Below are 18,899 nucleotides of genomic sequence, written 5' to 3'. Positions count from 1 at the left end.
GCATGAGGCCTAATTGTTAATTTAGCTGCCAAATTCAGAAGTCAAAAATTATCAAGACCTTGAGAGCAAGAGTTCCCAACTAAGAAGGCACTTTAATACAATAGTATGAATGAGTTACATCTGGTCGGTGGACATTTAACCAAAAACTTGGGGAGCACTGTAGACAATATATGTCCAACCAGAAGATAACTAATTGTATGGCCTGGAAGGAGCTGCAACCTTCATTTGGTTAGATATCTGCAACTTAAATACTGTATGGTTTTACTATTGCTAGTGCCTTCTTAGTCTGGGACTATGGATTTACCACCTACTGATACTGCCCTATAAGTTTTTGATCATCTCTGACTCTGAGTTTAGCTACTTAAAAGAAGGATCTATGGATCAATTTCCACTTAAGCAGGGTTGGAATGCATCAAAGTACACAAAGCATATGTAGCTTGGCCTCTCCATCTCCCCGATGCCGTTCTTCCCCTTGCAATTGCTGCCAGTCCCTGGCTGCCATACTGACAGTCAGGGCTTGCTATGTAAATACAGCAATGTTTATTAAGATTTTTACTTTTGTATTTACACTGTTCCATTCACCTGCAGATCAAAGAAATGTTCTTCGATCTGCATATGATGTTAAAGCAAGCTAAAATGTAAAAAAAAAAAAAATATATATATATATATATATATATATATATATATATATATATATTTTTTTTTTACATTTTACTAATGTTTTTTACTAAAATGTATTACTATTTAGGTGCCTATTAATTAAGGCGTAATCTGGCCTGTCTTTTCAAATTATTGCCATTCATGGGAGAGCATGTTTACTAACAATTGTACTTCTCTTCTTTAACTGAGAAGAGAAGTGCATTGAATATGACCTGAATAGGAATAGCAAATTATAAAATAATATTTACATTTTCATATACAGTGGCATCATTTTTTTTTATTAACACCTATAAAATTAAAGTAAGTGTGTGTTTTCTTTATTTTTGTTACAATTCTTCTTAAAAACATACATAAAATACATTTCAAAATTGTTTTTGGAATATAATTTCACAAAAGAAAGCCTTGTTGTCCAAAAAAAAAAAAAAAAACTTTATACAGTGTAAATGTGTATGTATATGTATGTATGCATATATATATATATATATATATATATATATATATATATATACATATACAGTAGTGAATAGAACACTGGAAGACTGCCATGTCACTGCGGGGGTAGCTAGAGAAGCAAGGAGAGCTGAGCTTCTTTAGACAAGGACTTCAGTGCTTCTGCTGTGAAATTGAAGTTGAATTGCCTAACAGCTATGAAGATCAGTGACCGCTTGTTTTAAAGCATTGCCTATTAAGTTAAAATGAGAATGTCCATGTCCTGGCCACAGTTACACTTTAATGAGCCAAAAACCACCCTAATAAGCAGAATGAACAGTAGTACCTTCCTAAAACTGAAAGTATCTGCATGTTTCACTCAAAAAAACAAGAGGTTTATTTTTTATTCCAGGATGCTTGGCAGAGATATGCAAATGACTCCACTTGTATATATTTAAACATTTAAAAAAACTATACTTTGTATTTAAGAACTGCAAATTATTGCAAAGAGTTTATGGTTGTTACCTTTATGCTTTCTCCATTATTTACACATTCTGAGGGAAAGTAATGTTATTTAAGTCCACCTATTTGCCATAATTGTAGTAAGATGTCTTCAAATATTTTCTTTAAAGGTTCCATTTGTTTTAATGCTCTGCCACCTAGTGGAAAATCTATCTTAATGCAAGCAAACATTCCCCATTAACTCCATAGATTTTTTAAAGTACTCATAAAGTAATGACAAAAGATATTACATTGGAGTATCCAATCTGTAATCAATATTATCATTTAAAGTATAAACAGTATTTTTTTTTATAATGACTGATTTTGTAATAGCAGTGTTAATTAAAATAACAGCAATTATTGATTGTTGCCTTACATCTAAATTGTTGGACATTTGTTAACTTTTTTTTTTTTTTTTATTGTGCTTTGCATATTGAACAATATCTCTGTCAATGTTTGAGATTTCTTTCCCAGGAATATGGATTGCACTTTTAAAATTATTGTGTTCATTTTTTATTGATTAGGTGGGAAAAATAAGAAAGTCTACAGCCAGAAAGAGAGAGTACCATGTACTTTTTATGGTGCTCACCACAGTCGTCTGCTACTTGATTTGTTGGATGCCTTATGGTGTGGTTGCCCTGCTCGCCACCTTTGGAAGACCTGGAGTGGTTACACCGGTTGCCAGTGTGATACCATCCATTCTGGCCAAAAGCAGTACTGTATGCAATCCACTAATCTACATTTTTATGAATAAGCAGGTAAACGTATAAGTATTTTTATCAATCTATAATGAGATTTAGAACTAATTATACTAAAAGGCTGTACAGGAAAACCAAGAAAAAACAAATCCCTTAATTGTATTTCTATTTTTTATGTTTTGCAAAAAAGCAACAAACACAATTACGGCCTATGTCGCAGTCACTGGGAAGATACACCCTCTGTGTTTGGCTAGATGATCTATGTCTAGATAGATGTAAAATCCAAAATTTTACAGTTGTTACTGAGACAGGAGGTAAAGGGAAATTCAATGGGAACACCTGGTTTGGGGATAACTGTCTAAGAGAAGAGTTCTCTTCATTTTGGGGAGATTTCCACTCACTTCATCTTTACAGGAAGCAAAGAAGGGGAAACCTCCCCAATGGTATAAAGACAGCAAAAAAAAAAAAAAAAAAAAACACCAAGACACATTCTAACCATTCTCTAGAACTTAAAGAAACAGTTTTGGCTAAAGATAACATTTTCGGCCTGTTCTGACACTGCATTGAAAACAACACTAACCCAAGGCAGGAGGTGAGAAGAAGGCAAGAATACAAGCCCAGTGTGTTACATATAAGTGAATGACACAGAAATCAGCGTCTGGGGACAAACAGTGCTTTTTTTGGCTTTAGAGTGCAAATCCGTAAAATGCAATTTCCCGGATAGCAAGGATAACTAGCCACAAATTTACGGCAGTTTTAAATTGTAAGTCTGTTAACCTGCTGCACATTTTCACTGGCAAGTTGTACACTTGCAGAGCACTTGAAGCATAAGTCCTAGTTGACACTTTTCCAATTTGTAGCAAATTTGCTTGGCAAGTCTCTAGCAAGAGCAAAGTTGCAGTGTAACTAGAGTAGAGTTGAGCGAACACCTGGATGTCTGGGTTCGGCAGGTCCGGCCGAACTTGAAAAAAAAAAGTCCAGGTTCGTGACCTGGACTTAACCCGAACCCGAACCCCATTGAAGTCAATAGAGACACAAACTTTTGAGCACTAAAATGCCTCTAAAACAAACATGGAAAGGGCTAGAGGGCTGAAAATGGCAGCAAAATCATCTTAAGAGCATGGCAAGTGCTCTGCAAACAAATATGGATAGGGAAATAACTTAAAAAAAACAGAAAAATAAAAAATAATCATCTTGAATGATGTAGGAGTAGGACTGTGCCACCGCTGTCAGGTGGGAATGCCACCAGCAGCGCGTCTACCAGCGTGCGCTTGTACTCGCGCATCTTCCGATCACGCTCCAGTGAGGGAATTAAGGACGGTATGTTGTCCTTGTAACGGGGATCCAGCAGGGTGGCCACCCAGTAATCAGTTACAATGTGGGAAACTCTGCGGTTGTTGCGGATACACTGCAGCATGTAATCGCTCATGTGTGCCAGGCTGCCCAGAGGCAATGAAAAGCTGCCCTCTGTGGGAGGTGTATCCTCTGTGTCCTCCATATCCCCCCAGCCACTCACCAGTGATGGCCATGAGCTGGCCTGGGTGCCACCCTGCTGTGAACATGGTTCAGTATCCTCCTCCATCTCCTCCTTGTCATCCTCCAGAACTTTGTCCCCGCTGGACAATTGTGTCCCTGGCGTTTGTGGGTGCAGGAACCCACCCTCGGAGCCACTTGCGAATGACTGCCCTGAAAGCCTTGGAAATTATACCTCTTCATCGTCCTCCTCCTCCTCCTCATCCTGTGCCACATCCTCTTCCATCATCGCCCGAAGTGTTTTTTCAAGAAGGCATAGAAGTGCGATAGTTAAGCTGAGAACGGCGTCATCGGCACTGGCCATGTTGGTGGAGTACTCGAAACAGCGCAACAAGGGACACAGGTCTCGCATGGTGGCCCAGTTATTGGTGGTGAAGTGGTGCTGTTCCGCAGAGCGACTTACGTGTGCATGGCCAGCATGTGCAAGGCGGAGTTCCACCTTGTGGGCATGTCACATATGAGGTGGTGAGCGGGAAGGCCGAAGTTACGCTGCAGCAGCAGGGTGAGAACCTCTGCACCACCAAATTCAGCACATGCGCCAGGCAAGGGATGTGTGTCAAACCGGCTAGGTTCAGAGCTGCTACGAGATTTCGCCCGTTATCGCACACCCCCAGGCCGGGCTTGAGGCTCACTGGCAGCAATCACTCATCGGCCTGCCTTTCAATGCCCCTCCCCAACTCCTGCGCAGTGTGTGGTTTTTCACCCAAACAGGCAAGTTTTAAAACTGCCTGCTGTCGTTTACCCCTGGCTGTGCTGAAGTTGGTGGTGAAGGTGTCACGCTGACCGGAAGAGGAGGTGGTAGAGGATGAGGAAGCGGAGTAGGAGGAGTTAGGAACAGGAGGCAAACTGAAGCGCCCTGCAATCCTCGGTGGTGGAAGGATATGCGCCAAACTGCTATCCGCCTCAGGCCCAGCCACCACTGCATTTACACAGTTTGCTGTTAGGGAGATATAACGTCCCTGACCGTGCTTACTGGTCCACGTATCCGTAGTTAGGTGGACCTTGCCACAGATGGCGTTGCGCAGTGCACACCTGATTTTGTCACCCACTTGCTTGTACAGGGAAGGGATGGCTTGCCTATAAAAGTAGTGGCGGCTGGGCACGACGTACTGTGGGACAGCCACCGCCATAAGGCTTTTAAAACTCTGCGTCGCCACCAGCCGGAATGACAGCATTTCAAAGGCCAGGAATTTTGAAATGCTGACATTCAGGGCCAGGGATCGCAGGTGGGTAAGGGGGTACTTCCTCTTTGGGAGATAGAAAGCTGAACGCTTCCACGGGACATTGTGGAGATGGTTGTTGGTGACCCAGGTGGTGGTGTTGCTGGTGGATCCTTTGTTTGCTGGGTGGCAGGTGCCACTTTCACTACAGAGGTGGATGAAGAGGCCGAGACTGCAGCAGCAATAGAGGAAGCAGGAGGAGCCAGAGACCTTTCTTGGTTTTTGAGGTGTGCTCTCCACTGCAGCTCGTGCTTTGCACTTAGATGCCTGGTCATGCAGGTTGTGCTTAGGTTGAGAAGGTTTATGCCTCGCTTCAGGCTCTGATTGCACAGCGTGCAAACCACTCGTGTCCTGTCATCATCGCATTGTCTGAAGAACTGCCACGCTAGGGAACTCCTTTGAGCTGACTTTGGTGTGCTCGGTCCCTTGCTGCGTTGGGCAGTAGCAGGCGTAGTGTCTAGGGCATTGCCGCTCCGCTTTTGCACCCTGCTCCCTCTTCTGCTGTGCTGGTGGCTCTGTGCGACCACCGCCTCTTCCTCCAAACTACTCAGGTCACCTGCATGACGTTCATTCCATGTGAGGTCGAGGACCTCATCATCCTCCACATCGTCTTCCACCCAGTCTTCACCCCTGCCCTCCTTGTCGGTCTCCACAATTCGGAATTACGCAGCAGTTGGCACCTGTGTTTCGTTATCATCCGAGACGTGCTGCGATGGTCCTCCCATGTACTCATCTGGAGACATAAGTGGTTGGGCATCGGTGCACTCAATCTCTTCAACTTCTGGGGCAGGGCTAGGTGGATGGCCCTGGGAAACCATGCTAACAGAGTCATCAAAAAGAAGAAGAGACTGCTGCATGACTTGGGGCTCAGACTGCTTGGCTGATTTGCAAGTGGGTGAGGTGAAAGATTGATGGACATCGGCTGCAGGTGCCAACTCTGATCTTTCAGCAGAAGACTGGGTGGGAGACAATGTAAAGGAACTGGAGGCACTGTCAGAAAACCAATCTACTATCGCCTGTGCTTGTTCTGGCCTCAACATTTGTAAAGGCGCATTAGGCCCTACCAAATACTGCTGCAGGTTCTGTCACCTACTCGCAGCTGAGAAAGGTGTTTCACCTGTGCGTGTAGCTGGCACAGATCGACTATGTCCTCAGCATGGATTCATGAAAAATCGTTCTTGCAAAACCAATCTATTAACCTTCTATGATGAAGTGAGCTGCCACCTAGATAAAGGTAAGCCTGTGGATGGACTTCGCAAAGGCCTTTGACACCGTTCCCCACAAACGCTTACTGTTCAAACTAAGGAAGGTAGGTATGGGCCATAAGGTGAGTACCAGGATAGAGAACTGGCTCCAGGGGAGGTTGCAAAGGGTGGTGATTAATGGGGAGTACTCAGATTGGGCGGGTGTGGAAAGCGGGGTCCCCCAGGGTTCTGTCCTGGGGCCAATCCTGTTTAATTTATTCATAAATGATCTAGAGGAGGGGATATCGAGTAAAATCTCAGTATTTGCAGATGATACTAAACTAAGCAGGCCAATATCTTCTGGGCAGGATGTGGAAACCTTACAAGCGGACCTGAACAAAATTATTGGGTGGGCAGATGAGGTTTAATGTTGAAAAATGTAAAGTAATGCATCTGGGTGCCAGAAACCAGAAAGCAAGCTACTCACTAGGGGGGGGGGGAACCTCTGGGTGAGTCTAGGATGGAAAAGGACCTGGGGGTACTGGTAGACAACAGGCTTGGCAGTGGCATGCAATGCCAAGCCGCTGCAAGCAAAGCCAACAGAATACTGGGATGTATAAAAAAGGGGATTCACTCCAGAAATAAAGAGATTATTCTACCACTCTACAAGACTCTGGTCCGGCCACATCTGGAGTATGCTGTCCAGTTCTGGGCACCGGTCCTCAGGAAGGATGTGCTGGAACTGGAGAAAGTCCAGAGAAGGGCAACAAAAATCATTAGGGGAATGGAGGACATCAGCTATGAGGAAAGACTACAAGCACTGAACTTATTCTCTCTGGAGAAGAGACGATTGAGGGGGGATATGATATCAATGTACAAATATTGTACTGGCAACCCTAGCATATGGAAAAACCTATTCAGAGAAAGGAAATACAACAAGACACGAGGCCACTCACTAAAACTAGAGGAAAGGCGGTTTAACCTTAAAATACGCAGGGGGTTCTTCACTGGGAGAGCAGTAAGGATGTGGAATTCTCTTCCGCAAACAGTGGTATCCGCAGGGAGCATTGATAGTTTCAAAAAACTATTAGATGGGCACCTTAAAGACCACAACATACAGGGATATAGAATGTACGGTTAACAGCAAACACACACACACATCATAGGTTGAACTGGATGGACTGATGTCTTTTTTCAACCTCACTAACTATGTAACTATGTAACTCTCCTTGGAACAGGAGCTCCACCAGCAACACCACGACCCAGGCCACATCCCTTATTTGACCTTCTCCTCATATTTATTGAATTTTGGATCTTCCCCTAAATGGATTTTTATTGATAAGCGGAATACAACAGTATGCAAAGGGTGTTCTCACTGTACCATATGCAGACTAGGCCGCAATTAACTTTTTATCCCCTAAATGGGTTTTTATTGCAAAGCGGAATACAACAGTATGCAATGGGTGTATCTCACTGTAACATATGCAGACTAGGCCACAATTAACTTTTTATCCCCTAAATGGGTTTTTATTGCAAAGCGGAATACAACAGTATGCAATGGGTGTATCTGACTGTAACATATGCAGACTAGGCCACAATTAACTTTTTTTTCCCCTAAATGGGTTTTTATTGCAATGCGCAATACAACAGTATGCAATGAGTGTATCTCACTGTAACATATGCAGACTAGGCCGCAATTAACTTTTTTTCCCCTAAATGGGTTTTTATTGCAATGTGCAATACAACAGTATGCAATGGGTGTATCTCACTGTAACATATGCAGACTAGGCCGCAATTAACTTTTTTATCCCCTAAATGGGTTTTTATTGCAAAGCGGAATACAACAGTATGCAATGGGTGTATCTCACTGTAACATATGCAGACTAAGCCACAATTAACTTTTTATCCCCTAAATGGGTTTTTATTGCAAAGCGGAATACAACAGTATGCAATGGGTGTATCTCACTGTAACATATGCAGACTAAGCCACAATTAACTTTTTATCCCCTAAATGGGTTTTTATTGCAAAGTGGAATACAACAGTATGCAATGGGTGTATCTCACTGTAACATATGCAGACTAGGCCGCAATTAACTTTTTATCCCCTAAATGCGTTTTTATTGCAAACGGAATACAACATTATGCAATGGGTGTATCTCACTGTACCATATGCAGACTAGGTTGAAATTAACTTTTTTTTCCCCCCTAAATGGGTTTTTATTGCAATGCGCAATACAACAGTATGCAACGGGTGTATCTCACTGTAACATATGCAGACTAGGCCGCAATTAACTTTTTATCCCCTAAATGCGTTTTTATTGCAAACGGAATACAACATTATGCAATGGGTGTATCTCACTGTACCATATACAGACTAGGTTGAAATTAACTTTTTTTCCCCCCTAAATGGGTTTTTATTGCAATGCGCAATACAACAGTATGCAACGGGTGTATCTCACTGTAACATATGCAGACTAGGCCGCAATTAACTTTTTATCCACTAAATGGGTTTTTATTGCAATGCGCAATACAGCAATATGCAATGGGTGCATCTCACTGTAACATATGCAGACTAGGCGCAATAAACTTTTTATCCACTAAATGGGTTTTTATTGCAATGCGCAATACAACAACAGTATGCAATGGGTGTATCTCACTGTAACGTATGAATGAAAATCTGAAAAATAATTGTCCCCTTCATTGGTGCTTGTTGAATAGCAAATTTGAAATGCAGTGTCTCAACGCTGTAAGTCACAGTAAAATATGAAGGAAAAAAGTTTTTTTCTTTTTTAAATGCAGATTAAGCAGACACTCTAAATGCAGATTAAGCAGACAGTATGCACTCAGCTTGCATGAAATGGCCGCTCCACATCGCATGCCTAACCGGTTGGATACTGTTGTTGTTCTATTCTGCTATTGAATAAAAAAAAACCCATTTGAATGAAAAACTGAAAAATATTTTTTTTTTCCCTAAATACTGAAAAATAATTGTTTTCCCCTTACATTGGTGCTTTTTGAAGAGCAGGTTAGAAAAGCAGTGTCTGTCTAAACACTGTATGTCAAAGTAAAATATAAAGGAAAAAAAAATTTTTCTTTTTTAAATGCAGATTAAGCAGACACATATGCACTGAGCTTGCATTAACCGGTTGCCGACCGCCGCACGACTATATACTGCGGCGGTCAGCCCTGGCCAGGCAGAGTGACGCATGGATACGTCACTCGCCTGTCACTGGCTTGAGAGCCAATTGCGGGCGGGCGCGCGCCCGCTGAGGCGCGCGCCCGCCGCGGCTCGTTCACTGACAAGTCAGTGCGTGTGACCGGCGGGCCCGATGTCCGCCGGTCACACTACGATCGCTCCGGTGAAGGGAGAAAGGCGGAGCGGCTTATGTAAACAAGCCGCCCGTCATTCTCCCTGGTGTAAAAATGATGATCAGACAGTTCTACTATGTAGGACTGTTGATCTTTGTTTTTACACCAATAGCAATGTCCCTATACAGTTAGAATCACGCCCCCTAGGACACACTTAACCCCTCCCTGTCCAATACAGTTAACCCCTTCCCTGCCAGTGTCATTTTTGCAGTAACAGTGCATATGTACAGCACTGATTACTGCAGTAATGTCACTGGTAACCCCAAAAGTGTCAAAAATGTCAGTCAAGGGTCCGATCTGTCCGCCGCAATGTCGCAGTACCCAAAAAAAATCGCAGATCGCCGCCATTACGCGTAAAAAAAAAAACACCAAAAATGACAAAAATCTTTCCCTTTGTTAGTAAATGCGATAACTTTTGCGCAAACCAATCAAAATACGCTTTTTGCGATTTTTTTTTTTACCAAACATATGTAGCATAAAACAAATTGGCCGAAAATGTTAAAAAATTTAGATTTTTACATATTTTTTTGGGGAATTTCATATAAATAGATGTGAAAAATATTCTTATTTTTGCAAAATTGACGCTCTTTTTCTGTTTATAGTGCATGATCAAAAAATCGCACAGGTGATCAAATACCACCAAAAGAAAGCTCTGTTTTTGGGAAAAAAAGGACGTCAAATTTGTTTAGGTACAGCGTCGCACGACCGCGCAATTGTCCGTTAAAGTCACGCAGTAAAAAATCGCAAAAAACCCCCTGGTCCTTTAGCAGCCAAATCCTCCGGGGCTTAAGTGGTTAAATGTGCAGCACCGCACGCCGCCCACCTAACAGACTGATAAAAGTTTTTTTTTTCTCCTTTCTCCTCCTCACTGGGCTCAGGTCAGGGCATAAAAATTGTGCACTGCACCCCCACACAATACAATCAATGTAGATCGCTGTCTGATTAACCACTTCTCCCTGGGTGGACGTCATATGACGTCCGTAAACTTTGCGGGGGTATACCGGGATGATGCCTCTAGCATCATCCCGGTATACCCCCCCTCCCGCCACCTTCCGTGGCTTCTACCGGGGCTCCCGTCCCACCGGGAGCCCCGAGCACCCAGCCGGCGCGTCCGCCGGCTGGATGGAGTCCCGATCAATGCCGGAAATGGCTTTGATCGGGTCTCCGATGACGCAACCCGGAGGCGGCGTCCATGACGTCACTTCCGGGTTAGTGTGCTGCAAAAAGGCGGCAAATTTGAAAAACGCCTGTATGCAAAATAAATTTTAAAAAATAAATAAAATAAATGGAAAAAAAAAAATTTAGCCGCCCCCGTCACCGTTAGCTCGCGCACAAAAAAAAACCGTATATGGAAGTCGAGCCGCAAATTAAATCGCTGTTCAAACCACACATGTGAGGTATCGCCGCGATCGCCAGAGCGTGAGCAATAATTAAAAAAAAAAGAGCTACACTCTAACTCTAAACTGGTAACCATTATATAAATTTAAAGTGTCGCCTATTGAGATCTCTATTGACCGTAGTTTGTCGCCATCCCACGGGGGGGCGCAATTTTAAACCGTAACATGTTGGGTATCTATTTACTCGGCATGACATCATCTTTCACAATATACAAAAAAATGGGCTAACTTTACTGTTTAGTATTTTTTAATGCAGTGAAATGTGATTTTTCAAAATTTTTCCCAAAAAATTGCGCTTTAAAGACCGCTGCGCAAATACCGCATGACAAAAAATATTGCAATGACCGCCATTTTATTCTCAGGAGTCTTTGCTAAAAAATATATATAATGTTTGGGGGTTCTAAGTAGTTTTCTAGGAAAAAATACTGATTTTAACTTGTAAACAAAAAGTGTCCGAAATAGGCCTGGTGGGTAAGTGGTTAAAGAAGATTCTTCCTATTCTTTCCCTCAAAGCAATCTCCAGCCTGACCCTACAATAATCTCCTATCTCTCCCTCCGGGCAAAAAGATTGTGCACTGCACCCCCCCCCCCCCACACACACAATCAAATCATTGTAGATCGCTGTCTGATTAAAGAAGATTCTTCCTATGCTTTCCCTCAAAGCAATCTCCAGCCTGCCCCTACAATAATCTCCTATCTCTCCCTCAGCAGCATCAGGAACCTCTCCCTAGTATAGTTTGAGCAGAGGGACGCGCGGTGCTATGTGACTCCAGCTTATATAGACTCTGGGTCACATGCTGCACAGGCCAATCCCAGCCATGCCATTAGTAGGCATGGCTGTGATGGCTTCTAAGGGCACACTAGTTAAAAGCCATTAAAACTGCGCCAAAACATCAAATAACATTACTAAACAACGGACAGTACCCGAACATACAGTGAAATGTTCGGGTCCGTGTCCGGGTACCAAATACCCAAAAGTCCGGTACGATCCCGAACAATACAGTCCGGGTTCGCTCAACCCTAGTTGTGAGTCTACAGCAAGAGCTCTGCACGTCACAGTGACCCCTGTGGTGGGATGACTATTGCACAACATAACTGAACCAGAACTTGCAGAATGTTTGCAAAGAAAGTCATGCAATGTGGACTTGCTGCAATTGTGCAAAAAACTCGTGAAGGCTGGCAAGCTTAGCAAAAGTTTAGCAAGTAATTTTGAAACTTGCAGCTCAATTGCTTGCTATCTGGGATATAAAACTGAAGGTTATCAATGTTTTTTTTTTTTTTACTTGTGCTATTTAATTTTTAACCACTTTAGCACAGAAATACCTGGTACTTCTGAGTTTGGAGGGGTATGTGACAGTACTGGGCCAGTCAGCGCTGTCATGTGGTAAGCCCATAGTGTGTAAGCTATGACTCCAGGAACTCCTAACTTACACATGACTTTCCTTCTTTTCTGATGGCTGAACAGAGTGACAGGAAAGAAGGAAAATGAAGGTACTGTAAGTATATGCTGGTGTGGTGGGTGTGGGGGCTAAGTTAAAGTTAATCTGTTCCTCAGTGGGATAAACAAAGGATTAGTGTCAAGAGAAACGGTTTATCAGAGTTGTAAATATTCCAATACAACTCTGACTTTGTAGACAAAATTGTGTAGAGAAAAACAACAGATCATATGCAGGTGTCTGAGCCTTGGTTACATCATTTGTGGTTAAATATCCTGTAGGGTAGGGTATTTCCTAAGTTCTTGTGTAGTCCTACTACATCTCAAAGATACAACATACTCCTCAGGTTTACTGATTGCCAGGATTCACATATTGCTTTCATGGCGAGTAATCTAAACACTGCTAAGGACAGATCCAACAACTAGCTTGTTTTAATATAATTTCTTACCTGTGTGTATTTCTGAAATTTGGAATTCATTATTACTTCATGTTTCAAAAATCTTGGTACAAAAGAGATAAAAGAGTTGTCTTTGCAGACATAAATTTTGAAATAAAGATGTTCCACAGCCGCCACCCTTATCATAGCTTCATTACCTAGTGGGTCATTAAATTAAAACAAGTATGCATAACAGATGCTTTGACATATCCAGACTTAAATGGTTACATGCGTGTTACATGTCAGAGACAAACCAGGTTACTAAGCCAGGATTCTGAAACATAAAAAAAAAAAAATCAGGAATTCTAAATTCTATCTTATCAGCTACCCTTTCAATGTTGAGTGGCTTTTACCATGCTTACTTGTTTAGGTGACTAACAGCTAAATGTAATTGTAGAAAACTGCCACAAGGTGGCGAACCAACCTAAGAATGCAGCTTTGTTAAAAAGCTGCAAGAATGAAAACTCTCCGTTGTCTTAACAAAGGCACCTGTTAGTAATGGCAATCCACAGACAGATACATATAGATAAACACAGGCTTTTTATTCTATGCATACTCTATTTTTCTAAAAAAAAGTTTCTCCTCTTGGTGGGATTTTTGGGCAATGAATGAAGAAAGAGGTAAAAAATTCATCAATTTTATTCAACAGTTAAACAAAAATACATAGTAAAAATACAAAGCATAGCAAACAAGCTCCTAGCATTGGTAATAATAGCAGCACACGTCATAACTGAGACCCCTAGGTAGAGGGAAAATCCAACGCGTTTCAAAAAATATCTTGAACTTTTAGTTCTATTCTTCCTCAGGGATTGTTTTCCCACTCTACAACGGAAGGAATGACAATAGTTACATAAATCACAATTCTGCATGAGATCAAGGTTACATTGTATACACGTAGAGATGTTATACCATCACTGACCACAGGGGGAGAAGACCCAAGGTTATAATCCTTCCTCCAACAAAAAGGCATATGCATAGTACTTAGACAAGCCGTTGTTTCCCCAAAAGGGGACGAGGTCATCCTTGGCCGGATTCCTCCAAGAACCTCCTGTAGGGCCGTGGGATATACGTAAAAATCCCAGGGAGAAAGGGGCGGTAACCACTGTATGAAAAAATATAGGTGAAAACATATAAGTATATGTACCACCAATATATAGGGAAAAACCCCAAATCCACACTGGCTGTACACATTAACATGCAAACACAAAAGGACACAGAAGCCGATGGCCAAACAAAACAAAATAATGTAGTAGCTAGAGAGTCAACAGCAGGAAAAAACGTATGCCATCAGCAAAAAAAAAGAAAAAAAATCAATTAATTGAATAATAGTGATGACACTGTTCCTACATGCTCTCTATATCACTACAAAGTCCACGCTGGGGCCAACAGGGGAGGACAGGGGGGAAGGGGCTGATAAAAAGAAGGGGAATCATACCCACAGTGCAAAAATGCAAACTATAGGGATATGCATATACAGAGGTAAATGACCTATAAAACAACTGGTACTTATATTCCCCTGTCCCAGATGGTAGTTATCCACCCATTTATTTAGAATTTGTGGTCAACGCTCACTAATACATGAAAAACAAGTCATGTGTGATTTTGTTGAGTGCAGGGTAATGCAGAGAGCACTTGTGGGATGCAGTGTCCTGTCAGGCCGGTGTGTTTCATTGCACTGTATATGTGCATTGGGGTGCAATTAATGTCAACTGACAACGCATATCTACAATGCATTATATTGTGTGTCATAACGTACATTATTATACACATTAAAGTGTGAATGAGCTTCTAAGGAGTAACTTCACTTTTATTGAGAAAAAAAATCCCCTCTGGGTGATCAAAGTACATTACAAGGATTTTAACAAACTTTGTTGCTGATTTTTTACCTTTTGTTGTTCTGTGTGTTTGTCTGTGTCCATGTGGAAAGTGAATCAAATAGAAGTGGTTTCATAATTATCAACCAGCTGCTGCGCCTGCAGGGCTCCAATGAGTAAAAAGGCAGGGTCTACATCCCTATCTCACCAAAAATGACATTTTTGTTGCAGGGGATGCCTGAAATCTGACTCGTATCTTCGTGCAGAGTTCTGGGAAAATTGGTGAGCCAATCACACAAGCAGGAAATTATGTTTCTGGGGTGTGGTCAGTACACAAACTTTGTACAGAATACCTGCAGGTAGCCATGTTGCATTGCATTTTACAGAAAATTACAGCAGATGCAAATTGAATAGAAATGGTAATTTTTAATAACATTCAATTACAATATGACTAGTTTCGCAATTATATACGCTATATAATTTTTTAAAATTTGGTATTTTTTTCCCCCATGAAATTGGAGTTACCCTTTAAGCTGCCCACACACATTTTAGTTTGATTGTGTAATCTCCATTGGATCTACTAACAACTGTGCATTGGAAGGGCTTGTCTGATCCAAATTAAATGATTATATCCTTTTTAGCAAATAAAAAAAAAAAAATCGTACAGATGTTGTACAATCAGGTGAAATGTGTGTCAGCTTTAAACTGAAATCCAGTTTTAATGAAGTGAAAACAGAATCTCCTGGTGATCTATGTACATGAAAACCCCATTTATACTTGTGAATGGGGCCTTTTTTAATTATTCATGAGAAACTCATGCAGGTTCCCTGCCAATAGGTGTGGCAGGAATCCCCATTGAAAGCAATGGGTGCCTGACAGCGCCCGCAGCTATTCACAGTCATTCACCTGCAGCAAATACTTTTAGATGAATACCCCTGGATGCATCACTGACTGCTAACTGGGAGGTCTGCCTTGATATTAATCACTTGATCAGTTAGTGTTGTAATAAGAAATCCTGCAGTTTTTGTCCTCTGTTCATTTTAAGTATCTCAACAAAAACACCCCTCCTATTAAAGGGCATACCTGCAATTTGGCTCAAAATTATACCACCTGTGTTTAGTAAAGCTCAAAAGTAAGGGTGCCAATCCCTAATAACGGATGGGATTGGGATTTTGAGGCACCAATGATCAGAAAAACAAATATATAAAAAAGTACAAAATTTTATTTAGAACCTAATTTTTAAACATCAAAGAGGAGTATAAAATGCCACACATTTATTGAGCAGAAAGGACATAACACATGTTACTCTAAATCTGCCACATGGGCTGGGGGGCCCAGCGGTAACCCCTACCCGTTTCAACTCATAGAGTCTTCCTTAGGGGGTTCTGGTGGACAGAAATAGTACATTAAAAATAAACAGAAGATTGAGCATTGATTAAGAAACACAAGGAAGGAGTCACTCTATGACTGATTTTGAGCAGCATGGACTTTGTCCTATATAATATTGTTACAATCCTGCCGCTCTTAGTTGGCAACACAGTAAATCACAAAAGAATTTGTCAAGAAGTTAATTGGATTAAAATAAAAAGAAGAAGAGACAATGGTGTCCTACAATGTTCTATCCCTTTTAGTGTGTATGCTGACTCCAGGGTCTACTGAAACTAAGGAAGCATCTGGTACTATTATTATTATACCTTAGTAGTCGATTAAAACTTTAGTCAGGCCAAGTAAGTCTTTTGCTGAACATTTGTCAGAACACCAGCTATTTCATGTTCAAGGATAACTTATACAGACAGAACATGGCTGTCTAATGGTGTCATCCCAGTTTTCCAATTGTAGCTAACCTCCAGCAGGTGGAGGGAAGAGCCTTGGACTCATTCAGAGGAACAACAAAGTTATTATATTACATTGGGTCAAACCAAAAACATATAAACTACAAGAGTGAGAAAAAGATTTATCAGCCACAGGTCTAGGGAGAAAGGCACCGCATCCCATAAATTAAAGAATACACAGGGAACACAAATTGGGGACTTAAAGTGCCAAAACAGAAGTAATATACTACATCATATTTTGAAATTGATATCACATTTTATTGAAACACATTAAAATACTTGAATTTTAAAAAAAGATTTAGATACAGTCAAATGTGGTCTAGGCATGTAATAAAGTGATTTTTGCTCAACATGTGTCGTCAACAAATGGCTTCCTCAGGAGACTTTTTGCAAATTACTTTACAAGATATTTACCCAGTAATACTACCAGGTAAGAATGTGATTGAGGTCACACGGCTACTGTCATAGGGATATCAGTGTGTCAAACGAGGACCATGTGCCCATAGTAAAGATCTGTTATGTCACAATGAGGAATATTAAAAACAATATCTTAAGAGAAAGGTTATAAGGCTTGATTCCAACTTAATAGGTTTTACCAGAAAAGGGAGCCCAAGAGGTCAAAAGACTTGCAAAATAGAAAATGATCTTCAACTTACCAAATGCAAAAAGTGAAAAAAGCAGGAGGATTCCTACAAAAATAAACTTTATTGGACAACCCACTGAAATCAAGCCTCTACAATGATGGACTAACATAGACAACCCTTAGAGATCTGACCTCATCCAACCTAATAATCAGGTATACTCCTTCCACAACCCGGCAAACGGCCGCAATGGGAGCCCCACTTCTTCCCAGGTAAAAAAAATTCACACCCTGCCATGTAACACGAACAATTAACACTTGTCACACGTTCCATCTTATTCTTAGACAATCAGCATCTCCCTTGACACATTTCATAGTAATTGGATCAGGGTGACTGAGTTACCCATGTGGCTTTAAATTCTGAATTATGCCCTTGATGTTCATTAGAGCCCACATCTGTGAAAGAGTTGAAACTATGCTAAAATGTAGTTTTGGATTTCGGCTAATACTATTTTTTTGCTGATAAAAGCATTGCTACACTTTGTGCATGCAATTATAACCATAGAAATGTTTACTCTTAAACATAAAACAATTTGGTTGTTATGATTACAGATGCTTAAGCTAAACAGCCCTGTCCTCTTTGGAAGTCTGATAAGTCTTCCACTTTACCGACCACTCATACTAAACAGCTGCAGATCACAGTAAGGTTGACTTACAAAAGGCAAATAGACTGTTCACTTTGCAAGTGGGTGTTTCTCAGAGCTGAGTAGAGGAGGTGAAGCACTTTTGAATTCCATAATCCAATCATGTTCAAGCAAAAATGCAGTTGTTTTTTTCTTTTCCTTGCACTTGATTGGGAATTTTTTGCAAAAGTGAAATTTGGACACATTCATTAAGCTCTGGGGGTAATTCCCTTGCAACATAAACAGCCTATTTGACCTTAGTTAATCAACCCCAGTGTAATATATACTGGAATACAATCTAGCGCAGCCTTTCTAAACTTGTTTTTACATGGAGAAGCCCTTGAAATAACTTTTAAGTAACTAACAATTGCTGTATCTAAAATTCACTACACCTTGGAGTGAACAGTAGGTTAGAACAGTGTTTCTGAACCTTTTTTCAGTCACAATACCCTTTAAAATTTTGCATAATCTCAAGGCACCCCATTAAAAATAAAAAACCCAAAACGAACAGTTTTACAGAACACATACACACATGTAGGACACCCAACATTAGAGGTGATTTATTCTTCCAAAGCAAACACAACTTTGCACACTGGTACTGACTAGTATTCCAATGTTTCTCTTATTCCTCAGTTTTTCTCCCTGACTCAGCTAATGTGACCCCAGTGCTGATGGAGAGGGGCAAACAAGGATGCTGTGCAGATGCGCAACATCCTCCTTATCAACTGATGTCATCATTGGTTGTTACGACGCCGGCACCTGAAAGGTTGTAATGGTGAATAATGAAAGTTTGTGGCTTTGTGTAACCAAAAGGCAGGTTTGATCCACCTGCTGACTTTTTTTGGGCAATTTTTAGGCATTTTGCCAAGGTCTTCCTGAAGAAACCTGAAGCACCCTGGTTGAAAAAGGCTGGACTAGAAAATAGGAATAATAAAATAATCAGGAAAGTGGCATATTTGATGTATTTAAACACACAACGCTATTCTTTCTGAAAGCACACCCAATCCGCAAGAGACAATAGAAGTCAATAGGAAAGTCCACTGCTCTTGCAGTGAGGTCAAACCACACCACATTAGTGTGAAATTAGGCTTACGTGGTGGTCAGTGGGAAGAACGCACTGCACATTG

General features: G+C 41.2%; 1 protein-coding gene across 1 annotated transcript in view; it reads left to right on the top strand.

The window, feature by feature from the left end:
• Positions 1–18,899, top strand: part of LOC309546977 (pinopsin-like) — a 265,613-nt gene that overhangs the window by 219,604 nt on the left and 27,110 nt on the right. The window contains exon 4 of the mRNA XM_082246745.1: positions 2,115–2,348. Within this exon, the coding sequence (XP_082102871.1) occupies positions 2,115–2,348 (234 nt within the window). The remainder of the gene's footprint in view (positions 1–2,114; positions 2,349–18,899) is intronic.

The sequence above is a fragment of the Pelophylax lessonae genome, assembly GCF_965119305.1.
Source record: "Pelophylax lessonae genome assembly, chromosome: 2".
NCBI classification, from domain to species: domain Eukaryota; kingdom Metazoa; phylum Chordata; class Amphibia; order Anura; family Ranidae; genus Pelophylax; species Pelophylax lessonae.
Note: the sequence above shows the minus strand (reverse complement) of the source record. Positions and strands in the feature narration are given on the sequence as shown.